The following is a 13,362-nucleotide window of genomic DNA, read 5'->3' as shown; positions in this document are numbered from 1 at the left end:
CCCCCAGGCAACCTTAACAAACAAGGCAGCCTACAGTTTCAGACATGAGCAGCGAGCAGACTTGCCCACGTTACAGTCGTGCATGTCCCCCCACGACCCTTGCTGCCCCCCCCCCCCCCGGGTTGCTGCTGCCACGACCCCGAACGTCTATCTCTGATCTAAAAAGTCAAGGAAAGGTTGCCACCGCCTGGCGAATCCCTGTACCGACCCTCTCAGGGCAAATTTGATCCTTTCTAGCTGAATATAGCTAGCCATATCGTTAATCCAAGTTTCAACGCTTGGAGGCCTCGCGTCCTTCCATTGAATTAATATCCTTCGTCGAGCCACTAGGGACGCAAAGGCCAGTATTCCGGCCTCCCTAGCCTCCTGTACCCCCGGTTCTACCCCGACCCCAAAGATCGCAAGCCCCCATCCTGGTTTGACCCTGGACCCCACCACCTTCGACACCGTCCTTGCCACCCCCTTCCAGAACCCTTCCAGCACCGGACATGCCCAGAACATATGCACATGGTTTGCTGGGCTTCCCAGACATCTGACACACCTGTCCTCACCCCCAAAGAACCGGCTCATCCTTGTCCCCGTCATGTGAGCTCTATGCAGCACCTTAAATTGAATGAGGCTCAGTCTTGCACACGAGGAGGAAGAGTTGACCTTCTCCAGTGCATCCGCCCACGTCCCGTCTTCTATCTGCTCTCCCAGCTCCCCTTCCCACTTGGCTTTCAGCTCCTCCCCTGATGCTGCTTCCGCCTCCTGCATTATCTTGTAGATGTCTGATATCTTCCCCCCTCCGACCCAGACCCCCGAGAGCACCCTATCACTCGCCCCCTTACTGGGGAGCAGGGGAAACCCCTCCACCTGCCGCCTAGCAAATGCCTTCACTTGTAAATATCTGAACATGTTTCCCGGGGGGAGCTCAAACTTCTCCTCCAGCCCTCCCAGGCTCGCAAACCTCCCCTCTATAAACAGGTCCTTCAGCTGCCGTATGCCCACCCTGTACCAGCTCTGAAATCCCCCGTCGATGTTCCCCGGGATGAATCTATGGTTCCCTCTTATTGGCGCCGCCAACAGACCTCCCATTTCCCCCCTATGTCGCCTCCACTGCCCCCATATCTTGAGGGTGGCCGCCACCACCGGGCTCGTGGTGTACCTCGTGGGGGGGAGCGGCCATGGTGCCGTTACTAGGGCCCCCAGGCTTGTGTTGCCACAGGACGCCCTCTCCATTCGTTTCCAAGCTGCCCCCTCCCCTTCCATCATCCACTTGCGCACCATTGACACATTTGCCGCCCAGTAGTACCCCGAGAGATTGGGCAGTGCCAGCCCTCCACTGTCCCTACTCCGCTCCAAAAAGACCCTCCTCACCCTTGGGGTGCCATGCGCCCACACGTAGCTCATGATGCTACTCGTCACCTTTTTGAAGAAGGCCCTAGGGAGGAAGATGGGCAAGCACTGAAATAAAAACAAGAACCTTGGGAGGACCGTCATTTTGATTGACTGCACCCTCCCCGCCAGCGACAACGGTACCATGTCCCACCTCTTAAATTCCTCCTCCATCTGTTCCACCAGCCTGGAAAAGTTCAACTTGTGGAGGGTCCCCCAGTTCCTTGCCACCTGCACCCCTAAGTACCTAAAGCTCTTTCCTGCTCGCTTGAAGGGGAGTCTCCCAATACCCTCTCCCTGGTCCCCCGGGTGTATCACAAAAACCTCGCTTTTGCCCAAATTTAGTTTGTACCCTGAAAAGTCCCCAAACTCTGCTAATAGTTCCATTATCTCCGGCATTCCCCCTTCTGGGTCTGCCACGTACAGCAGTAGATCATCCGCATACAGCGATACTCGATGTTCCTCCCCTCCCCTAGTCAGTCCTCTCCACCCCCCTGAACCCCTCAGTGCCATCGCCAACGGTTCAATCGCCAGTGCGAAAAGTAGGGGGGATAGGGGACATCCCTGCCTGGTCCCTCGGTGGAGCCCGAAATACTCCGACCTCCTCCCGTTTGTCACAACACTCGCCGTCGGGGCCGAGTAGAGCAACTTCACCCACTTAATAAACCCTTCCCCAAACCCAAACCGTTCCAACGTCTCCCACAGGTACTCCCACTCCACCCTATCGAATGCCTTCTCCGCGTCCAGCGCTACCACTATCTCAGCCTCCCCCTCCACTGCCGGCATCATAATTACATTCAGCAATCTCCGCACGTTCGTGTTGAGCTGCCGCCCCTTCACGAACCCCGTCTGGTCCTCATGGATTACCCCTGGCACACAATCCTCTATTCTAGCTGCCAGGATCTTTGCCAGCAACTTGGCATCCACGTTCAGAAGCGAGATAGGCCTGTAGGACCCGCACTGCACGGGGTCTTTATCCCGCTTCAATATCAGGGAGATCAGAGCCTGCGACATTGTCGGGGGCAGAACCCCCCCCTCTCGCGCCTCATTAAAGGCTCGTACCAGTACCGGTCCCACCAAGTCCACATTTTTCTTATAGAATTCCACCGGGAACCCATCTGGCCCCGGCGCCTTCCCCGCTTGCATCTGACCTATTCCCTTGACTAGCTCCTCTAGCCCTATTGGCGCCCCCAGCCCTTCTACCAGCCCCTCCTGGACCCTTGGGAACCTCAATTTGTTTAGGAAGTCCTCCATTCCCCCTCTCCTCGTCGGCGGCTCAGACCGATACAACTCCTTGTAAAAATCCCTGAAGACCCCGTTCACTTCCTGCCCCTTCTGCACTACCTTCCCGCCCCTCTCCTTCACTCCCCCAATCTCCCTAGCCGCATCTCGTTTGCGAAGCTGGTGTGCCAGCATCCTGCTCGCCTTTTCCCCATACTCATAGACCGCGCCCTGTGCCCTTCTCCACTGCGTCTCTGCCTTCCTGGTGGTCAGCAGGTCGAACTTGACCTGCAGGCTGCGCCGTTCTCCCAGCAGCCCCTCCTCTGGTGCCTCCGCATATCTCCTATCCACTTCCAATAGCTCCCCCACCAGCCTCTCCCTCTCCTGCCTCTCCTTTCTTTCTCTGTGCGCCCTTATGGAGATCAGCTCTCCCCTGATCACTGCCTTCAGGGCCTCCCAGACCATCCCCACCTGCACCTCACCCGTGTCATTCAAGTCCAGATAGCTCTCAATGCTCTTCCGGACCCTTTTACACACCTCGTCGTCCGCTAACAGCCCCACATCCAGCCGCCACAGCGGGCGCTGGTCCCGCGCCTCCCCCATTTCCACATCCACCCAATGCGGTGCATGATCAGAGATCGCAATGGCCGAGTACTCAGCTTCCCGTACCCTCGGGATCAGCCCCCTGCTCAACACGAAGAAATCGATTCTGGAGTACACTCTATGGACGTGGGAGAAAAAGGAATACTCCCTCGCCCTCGGCCTACCAAACCTCCATGGGTCTACTCCTCCCATCTGCTCCATGTACCCCCTCAGCACTTCTGCCGCTGCCGGCCTCCTATTGGTCCTTGAGCTCGATCTGTCTAGCCCGGGGTCCAGCACTGTGTTAAAGTCCCCCCCCATGATCAAGCCCCCTGCCTCCAGTCCCGGAATGAGGCCCAATAGGCGCCTCATAAAACCCGCGTCATCCCAGTTCGGGGCATATACGTTGACCATCACCACTTTCTCCCCCTGCAGCTTACCCTTCACCATCACTTACCTACCCTCCTTATCCGCCACCACCTCCTCCGCCACGAACGACACCCTCTTTCCCACCAGAATCGCCACCCCCCCGGTTCTTTGCGTCCAATCCAGAGTGGAACACCTGTCCCACCCACCCCCTTCTCAGGCGAACCTGGTCCACTACCTTCAAATGGGTCTCCTGTAACATTGCTACATCAGCCTTCAGTCCCTTCAGGTGTGAGAATACCCTTGATCTCTTGACCGGCCCATTCAACCCCCTCACGTTCCAAGTGATCAGCCGGGTCGCGGGACGACCCGCCCCCTTCCCCTGCCGATTAGCCATGTCCTGTTCCCTGCTCGCCCCGGGTCGACCCTCCCCTTCTGACCCGCTCCCCATGGCGATGTCCCCCTCCCCCCACCTCTCCAGTCCTCCACTTCCCGTTTCTGGTCTTTTCAGCAGCAACCCGGTGTCCCCCCCTAACCCCCCTCCCCCCCCCCCCCCCCAGGCTAGGACCCCTCCTAGCCGCGATGTACCCTCCATCGTACTCCCGTAAGTCAGCTGGTTCACGCTGACCCGGCTGCTCCTGCCACACTCCGACTCCCCCCGGCTCGGGGGGGGACCTCCCCCCCCTTGCCACTCCTCCCTGGCCCCGCTCCAGCGCGGGAAAGGTCGCCATTGCTAGCCACGCCCCGCACTCCTCCCCTCCCCCCTCCTCTGCCCCGCGCGCAGGAAAACAGAGGAAAGCCCGCGCTTTCGCCCTGCCACACCCCACCCCGCCATCTTCAGTTCCACCCCCGTCCCCGTCCATGCCTGTAAAAGAACCCCCCCTAGGGGCCCATATCCCCGATCTGCTCTCCCCCCCCCCGTCCCACCTCCCCAACTTAACATTATAAATAACAGATAAATAACAAATAACAATGTACTTAACAGTCGCCCTCTACCAAACAGCATAAATAACCATAAATAACCATGAATAACCACAATAACAATAACTAAGGGAAGTTGGCAAAGGGGGAAAAAACATCAGAAGAAAAACCACAGCAAGAGTTCAAAATCCAAACAAAGAATTCAGCTGAAAGTACCCGAGCGGCTACGGCCGCCAAGTATCCCCTGGGTCTAATTCGAGTCCAGTTTCTCTTCCTGTACAAAGGCCCACGCCTCCTCTGGGGACTCAAAATAGTGGTGTTGGTTCCTGTAGGTGACCCACAAGCGCGCTGGCTGCAGCATTCCGAACCTGATCCGTTTTGCATGTAGCACCGCCTTCGTCCGGTTGTACCGGGCCCGCCGCTTTGCCACCTCCGCACTCCAGTCCTGGTAGACCCTCACCGTCGAATTCTCCCACTTGCTGCTCCTTTCCCTCTTGGCCCACTCCAGCACTCTCTCACGGTCGCTGAGTCGCTGGAACCGCACCAGCACCGCCCTCGGGGGCTCATTTGCTCTTGGCCTCCTAGCCATGACCCTGTAGGCCTCTTCCAGCTCCAGGGGCGAAGGGACGGCCCCTGCCCCCATCAGGGAGCTCAGCATTTCTGCTACATATCCCGGGAGGTCTGACCCCTCCAGGCCTTCTGCCAGGCCCAAGATCCTCAGGTTCTTCCGCCTCATTCGGGTATCCAGCTCCTCAAAACGGCTCTGCCATTTCAGGTGGAGTGCCTCGTGCACCTCTACCTTTCCCACGAGGACCGTGGCCTCCTCCTCCCTCACAGTCATCTCCTGTTGCAGCTCCCGAATCGACGCCTCTTGGATCGCCTGGGCTCCCATCAGCCTGGTGGTCGTCGCATTCATTGACTCCAAGAGCTCCATTTTCAGCTCCGTAAAGAAGCGCAGGAGAGCGGCCTGCTGCTCCTCCGCCCATTTCCTCCATTCCTCGGGTGCGCCACCGGCCGCCATTTTGGTCTTCTTCCCCCGCTTTTTTTTGGGAGCTGCTGTTGCTTTCTTTACCACCCCACTCCGGGTACCGACCATAAAGTTGGTCTGGTTCTCTTCAGGGAGCCTTCCCCCACCGGGATTTGTCCTTACAGCGCCGTTGGGGCCCTCCAATCGGCCCGAAAACACCTTTGTAGCAGGAGCAGCCAAACGTGCGACTTAGTTGGTCATAGCCGCAACCGGAAGTCCTCCTGAATTTGGATTTTGCATTAGTGATGCATGTCTAACAGTATGGACACTGAGACACTTACTGTTATTCCTGTGCTTTTGTGTACCTATCCACTGGAGATAGCCTTATTCCCAGCAGTGTGCTGTATCTGGGTAATCAGTTCCACTGATGCATTCTGTCAGTTTCTGAAGTGATTGTTGCAATAAACTTTTCTCTTTAAGTACTGTTCCAATCTACTTTCCAGATGTGGATGATCCGCTGGCAGGAATTATATCTGATGAAGAAGAAGAGAGACCAAAGAAAGCAGTAATGACTGGACGGAAACCAAGCCCTTCAAGTGTCGATCTGCAGAAACATAAAAAAGAAGAGAAAGGTATTGAGAAAATCTGCACCCTTTCAAAAACACTTCATTTTGGCAAAATTAAAGATGCCAGGGAATCAGCTGGGAGAATTGTGGATATCTTTTTGAGGCATTTTTTAATATTGTGCATGCTCGGTGTTCTATCCGGTGCGCATATACTTACAGTGTGAATAGCCCTTGTGGCTTTCATTTTGCCTGTCAGTAGATAAAGCTTATTTTCATGGACATAATGGTATTCTTCACTCAGCTGGGAGCTTAAACAGTCCTTGGTGGACCATCTTGTTGGTTTTCAAGTTAGTGATTTAATTTGATTTACTATTTTTAGTGCTGAAACAATAAATGGGATCCAATCTGCACCCAAACATCACAGCTGATCTTTTCTCTGGTAAATCTCTGTCCCTGATTCTAGCATTGTTCAAAGTACCAGTGAGTACTTTTGTCTTTAACTGGTCATTCCGATCATATATTTAATGCTTGCTCTGGGAGTGTGTCGATTCATTCTTGGACCTGTGAAAGTTTCACAAAGCACGCATACAAAGCGATTCAAAAAAACTCCCTTGCAAAGCAGGGAAGGCCCATTGAGCCTCCAGGTCTATTACCATGTACTTAATACAACACAACGCCCTTCATAGGAACCTAGTTAGTCAAAAATAACAAATGATGAAAAGCTTAGCCAAAATGATAGGCTTTCAAGAGCGTCTTGAAGACATAGGTTTTGAAAAGATCCAGTAACATCCCGGGAGCGGCACGGTGGCACAGTGGTTAGCACTACTGCCTCACAGGGCCAGGGACCCGTGGCCGATTTCGGCCTTGGGTGACTGTCTGTGCAGAATAAAGAATTATTTAGCACAGGAACAGGCAAAGTTTGCACATACTCACGTGTCTGTGTGGGTTTCTTAAAGGTGCTCCGGTTTCCTCCCACAGTCCAAAGATGGGCAGGTTAGGTGGATTTGCCATGATAAAATTTCCCCTTAGTGTCCAAAGATGTGCAGGTCAGGTTGGGTTACGGGGATAGGATGGGGGTGTGGGCCTAGGTAGGGTGCTCTTTCAGAGGGTTGGTGAAGACTCGATTGGCCGAATGTCTTCCTTTTGTGGGGATTCTATGGATTCTATAAGCAAATCTGAATGGAATTTTCTCCCATCTTGATCTGTGGACCTGGTTGTTAGTCAGATTCGAAGGCAGGACAGAAGAGTGACTGGAACTAACTTGTGATCAGCTTTCCATTTGCAATGCCATCTTGTTTTCATGTGTTTTCTTTTTCTGCTTGATCTGGGTGCAGAATCAGACATGCCAAACCTTAACTAATTTCAACAGCCTGCCGTAATTTTTATACACTTTCCCTTTCAATGTTTTGTGAATATTTATGCTACCCAGGATGAAGAATGAGAAACGAAACCGTTTAATTTGAAAGACGGGGTTGAATTCCCCGCTGCCTGTAGTGAGTTGTCGATGCGGCGGAGAATCCAGTGTTGTCAAAAAGACGGTTTGGGGCCGAGCACTCTGGTTGCCCTGCTGGTGGTGGCATCGAGGTTCGGCCTTGTGTCAGTGGCAGGATGTAAATTGGTCAAATGGATCCATTTGCATCCTATTAATGGGATGGGCACCAGATTCACCAAGACTGCGTGAATCTCAGGTCCTCTGAGCCAGGATTCATGTGGGCAAGAATTGCAGGTATTTCCCGGTGTGGCCCTGGCACGGTGAACCTCGTGGTGGGCCAAGGGGTAACGCTTTAAGGGAGTTGCCCCCAAAGTCAATCGTAAGACCACTCTTTCTCCCCCCCCCCCATACACACACACACACACACACACACACACACACACACACACAATGCAAAGCCTGCTCACCCCAAAACCACCAGAGGCCCCCCAAATGAGTGACCTTCACAGAGACCCCCTTCACAAAGACCCCCTTCACAGACACCCCGCACCCGAGATCCCACCCGAAACGCCATACCTGACAACCCCCCCCCCACCCGACACCCCCCCCCCACCCGAGACCACTCCACCTGAGACCCCCCAACCTGACACCCCCAGTAAAAGAGAGACCCCCCCACCAGAGACCCTTCCATTACAGAGATCACCCGATGCCCCCCATTACCTAGACACCTCCCTGGAAGCTAGCGTGCAGTCTATAATAATAATCTTTATTGTCACAAGTACGCTTACATTAACACTGCAATGAAGTTACTGGGAAAATCCCTTAGTCGCCACATTCCGGCGCCTGTTTGGATACACAGAGGGAGAATTCAGAATGCCCAAATTACCTAACAGCACGTCTTTCAGGACTTGTCTCTGCCTCTGTGGGCAGCAAGGGAGCACAGTGGGTAGCACTGAGGGCCCGGGTTCAATCCTGTCCCTGGGTCACTGCCCATGTGGAGTTTGCACATTCTCCCCTTGTCTGTGTGCGTCACACCCCGACAACCCAAAGATGTGCAGGATAGGTGAATTGGCCATGCTAAGTTGCCCCTTGATTGGTAAAAATAATGAATTGGGTAATTTAAATTTATTTTAAAAAGTGAGTCATAGCTAGGTGCATGAGATCCATTTGACCATGAAGGGAAACAAAATTAAACAATTCAGACAGCTGACAGTGTGCTTGCTGTCAATCGCAACCTGGAGAACCCAATTTTACATTGATGTGAAAGAAAGTCTTGCAGATCAAAGATCTGAGGGGGTTTTAAACCAGTTTATGTTGTTTTTGCTTGCTGGAATTGACAGCTGCTGCTTTCTCTGTCTGAGCCATCAGGAATAGGGCACAAATGAGTTTTAAAGCAGTGATTTTTCACTGTCTCTGTCTGGACCCCTCTAGATTCCAGGCAGGGGTCTCTGTGATGGGGTCTCTCTTATGGGTGGGGTCTCTTACGGGTCGGGGTCTCTCTTATGGATGGAGGTCTCTGTACTGTGGGGGTCTCTAATGTGGGGCTCTCTGTAATGTGGGGTCTCTGTAATGTGGGGATCTCTCTTATGGTGGGTGTCTCTTATGGGATCTCTGGCAGGGGTTTCTGTAATGAGGCGGTTGCTGGTGGATGTCTCTGATGCGGGGTGGGGGGGGGGGGGGGGGTGGTCTCTGGTGGGAGGTCGTGGGAGGGGTTGGAGCACTTGCATTGTGGGCGGTGAGGGTGGTTTTGGGAAGCCAGCCACTGAACCTCACTATCAGGCTTCCAGCTCAAAATGCTAGCCTGATAGTGGAATTTGCAAGGGAATCCCTCATAATCCCTGCCAAGCATGAATTTGCATGGCAAGGGATGGTGAATTGCCTCTGGATTCCCACTCCCTGCACGAGTGCAAATGTGAGCAGAATGTTCCCCTGGTTCCTTGTCAATATTTATCCCTCAACCAGCATTGCCAAAGCAGATTTATTGGCCGTTTGTCATTTTCAGCTTGCCACTTGTAAAGTGACTGGCAGAGTTTCCTACATTTCAAAAGCACTCCATTGGCTATGAAGACCGTGGCTCTATAGATGATTTCTGGTGCTATCTTAATACAAAGGGGTTGATTCCCCGTCGGTGGGATCCTCCGTTTCACTGGCAGTGCACTCATGCCCACAGATTTCCCAACGACATCGCTTCTCGGCCTTTTGGCTAAGATGAAGCGTAGTATCTGCTCGGTCTTTGGCTAAAATCTGGTATGTCTCTCTTGTGGGGAGCATGAATTGGATTCAATTTGAATTTGAATTGTTTTTTGGAGCAGGCAAGGAGCTAGATTAGGAGTTCGCCCCTGTCCAGGAGCTCTGGCTCTGTAACTCAGAAAAAGTAACAAAAAAAAGATTTCTCAACGGCGTAGGGGTGCCCACAATGGGAAACCCCATTGGCCAGTTGCTGGGATGGGGAATCCAGCTGCCGATGGGGGCGCGCCGCACCTGAAATGTGTGCGGCGGGATGGAAAATCTCGCCCAAGTTCTTTCTTTGACCAAGGACTGCAATATGAGGAGGAATTTCTTCAGCCAGAGGGTGGTGAATCTGTGGAACTCTTTGCCTCAGAAGGCAGTGGAGGCCAAATCATTGAGTGTCTTTAAGCTAGAGATAGAAAGGTTCTTGATTAATAAGGAGATAAGGGGTTATGGGGAGATGGCAGGAAAATGTGGATGAGAAATATAACAATTTAATGCTGGAGCAGTCTCGATGGACCGAATGGCTTAATTCTGCTCCGATGTCTTATAGTCTCATCCAAAGTGTTAGAGTCTTTCTGAGTGCTCTAGATTTACTGTAACTGTTTAATGTCGTACTGCTCTGAGCTGGTACAATGATGAGGGTGCTGATTTGAAAGAATGTCCAACATTATCTACAGGTGAGCTCAGTCCAAAGTATCTGGGAATTTGAAAAGTACATCAGTCATCGACTTCTGAACATGTGAATATTTGTGTATGCTTCTCACAGTGCCCTCCAGCTCTGTCTGCTTCTGTTCCAGGCATGCCTACTCCAAAGAAGAAGGATGAATTGTTCTTTGATGATGAAGGAGATGACCTTATGGATGCACTTGGATTTGGCGATAGTCCTAAAGCACCAGAGGAAGAGAAGAAGGCGGAGGAGTAAGTGTAGGCTGGGGAGATTATTTGCTGGTTCAGCAGTGTGTGGTCAGACACTCACTAGTTCATTTATGGAACAAATTACACATACAGCAACGTAACATGGGTGAGTGCAGCAATCCAAGAAATCACAGCCACAGGTATGGAAGTTGTCTTGTTCCTTGATGCCCTAGGTGAGTCCCTCATCTTCACACAGCAATAGATGCTGTAGGTCACAAGGGTGGTGTGTGTGTGTGTGTGTGTGTGTGTGTGTGTGTGTGTGTGTGTGTGTGGGGGGGTGGGGTGGGGGTGTGGGGGTGGGGGGGTGTGGGGGGAGCCAAGCCAAGTGTGGTGAGTAGAGATGGGGTGGCAGCACTTTCCATTCAAAATCTTCCTCCAAAACAGGCAGTGGAATTCTATTGGCTGTGCAGTGAAGTACATTTCTGTCCGGATGGTGACTGGATCTTAAATCCTGTGAGGTAATGGTGGGGTTGGCAAATTCCTGCCCTACTGCACAATTGGCTAGCCCCCTCAATTGTGCATTGCTAATTGGTTGACCGCGTCCGATTGGATGTGGTCAGCTGTCCCACTTCCGAGCTCTACTCACTTCCATTGCTGCACCAGGATTCTACCCACAAAGGGAACTAAATTGGCGAGCACGTACTACAGTGGTAATAGATTCTGTTGACTGTCATTTAGCCTGTACTTTTTGACTCCACCTGTTTCTTTTCTGTGTTAGAGAGCCGCCACGCCCTGCTCGCTCAAAGATGGATGAATTATTAGGGAGAGGGACAGCCAAGAAGCTCCTCGAGCGACCTATAACCGGTGAAAGAAAAGAATTTAAACTGGATCCAAAATACAAAAAGACACAAGGTAATCCTCACAATCAGGTTGTCTGTCTGTGAACCCAAAGCACACTATTTGTTCAGCATGACTTAAAATGGAAGCCTCAATTGTATAACTTTCTATGAGTTTAACTGAAGGAGGATATACCAGGTTCTTGGAGGTGGGAGAGGTGAGAATGTAGAGATGAGGTGGTGCCGGAGAGACAGATGTGTTCGAAAATAGTCCCAAAAAGGGATGTAGCTAAATAAACGCACCAAGTCAGTCAGCAATGACGGAGAAAAATGGGAATACATCCGAGCCACAATTAATGGTCTGTACCCAAAATAATAACCTTTCTCTCTTGCATACTGATGAACCAGCTGGGTATTTTAAAAGCTTTGAAATCTGAATTTAATTGATGGCACAGCTCATGCATTCATAATTCTTCTCCTTCGGTGACAATAAACAGTTGATTCACGTTGTACTCATTTCTCTCTTTAACTGGGACGGAAATTTTCACGTAACACATATCCCTGTCCAACATATTTTGGAAATGTCCAGCATAAAAGGAGGCCATTTGGCCCATCGAGTATGCACATTCAAAGTTCAAATCTGTTAGTCCCACTTTCTTGTTTTTGTCCCATATTCTTGAAATTTTATCTCCTTCAAGAATTTATCCAATTTGCTTTTGAACACTACAATTGAATCTATTGCCCACTATATTAGGCAGCACATTCCAAATTTCTGTGCAAAAAGGTTTTCCCTTCCCCATACTATTGATTCTTTAGCCATTGGAAAAATCTTATGTTTATTTACTCTAACTGGACAAAATTCTCAACACCTGAGATCTCCTCTTAGCCTTCTCTGCTCCAAAAACAACCCCAGTTTCTCTGAAAATGCTGGAAAACCCCAGCAGATCTGGCAACATCTGTGGTGGAGCGAACAGAGTTGCCATTTCGAGTCCCTATGGCTCTTCTTTAGAGCTAGCATCTGCAGTGTTTTGCTTTTTCCGCTTACATCATGTAACTATAATCCCTCATTCACGGAACCAATCCGATAAATCTCTTCTATACATTTTCTAAAGCCTTTCCAACTTTTCTAAAGAATGGTGCCTAAAATTGAACACAGTACTGTAGCTGGGGGCTGAACTAGAGTTACTTTGTTAATCTGGCCTGCACCTTCAAAGGTATGCACAAACTTCCCCAGGTCTTGCTCTTCTTGCACCCTTAGTTCAATGCAGCATTTCCTATTCTTCCTTTCTGTGTTGCGCTTCATTCGTCATGAGTCTGCTCCTTCTGCCAGCCAGCCTATGCCCTCTTGAAGTCCCTTACTATCTTTCTCAGAGCTTACTACACCTCCAAGTTTTATGTAATTTGTAGATTTTTTTATTGTACCCTGTACCCCCAGCTCCAAGTCACATATGTGTGTCTAAAATAGCATGCTCCCCTTACTAAACTATAGGGAACTCCAGATCAAAAACCAACCAACCATTCATCACTATTTTCTGTTTTCTATCCCTTAACCAATTTTGTATTCGGGCCTTTTATCCCATGGGCTTACATTTTGTGAACAGACCTAATCCTTTATAAAGTGCCTTTTGGAAGTTCATGTATGCAATATCATTTGTGCTGCCTGCATCCACCATCTCTGTTATGTCACGACACCATGGGCGAGTGCATGGTCGCACGCTATGGCCTACATTTTGAAGTATAATCTGACAAGGGTTCTATATTAACGTCTAAAATTTTGCGGGGCACAATTCGTTGTTTACATATCAAGTAACTAAAGTCAACCACCTATCAGCCACAAACTCGGAGATATTTGGAGAGTTATTACCAAACTCTCAAAATTTGATTAGGGTCTAGTGTCATGAATATCGGTAGCACAGTGGTTAGCACTGTTGCTTCACAGTGCCAGGGACCAAGTTCAATTCCTTGCTCGGGTCACTGTCTGTGTGGAGTCTGCACGTTCTCCCCATG

At 50.9% G+C, this 13,362-nt stretch overlaps 1 protein-coding gene and 1 pseudogene across 11 annotated transcripts in view; both read left to right on the top strand.

Annotated features, from left to right (window-relative positions):
- LOC119952881 (fas-binding factor 1 homolog) overlaps positions 1-13,362 on the top strand; it is a 171,053-nt gene that overhangs the window by 78,062 nt on the left and 79,629 nt on the right. For all 11 annotated transcript variants that reach the window (XR_005457907.1, XM_038776488.1, XM_038776486.1 and 8 more), the window contains 3 exons: positions 5,938-6,066; positions 10,462-10,582; positions 11,298-11,431. Coding sequence is in view for 10 of the 11 variants with exons in the window: in XM_038776488.1 (XP_038632416.1) it covers positions 5,938-6,066; positions 10,462-10,582; positions 11,298-11,431 (384 nt within the window). In the remaining variant the exon portion in view is untranslated. The remainder of the gene's footprint in view (positions 1-5,937; positions 6,067-10,461; positions 10,583-11,297; positions 11,432-13,362) is intronic.
- Positions 9,616-9,819, top strand: LOC119953790 (annotated as a pseudogene).

Source organism: Scyliorhinus canicula, chromosome 18 (assembly GCF_902713615.1).
Source record: "Scyliorhinus canicula chromosome 18, sScyCan1.1, whole genome shotgun sequence".
Taxonomy (NCBI): domain Eukaryota; kingdom Metazoa; phylum Chordata; class Chondrichthyes; order Carcharhiniformes; family Scyliorhinidae; genus Scyliorhinus; species Scyliorhinus canicula.
This window is presented reverse-complemented; position numbering and strand designations above follow the sequence as displayed.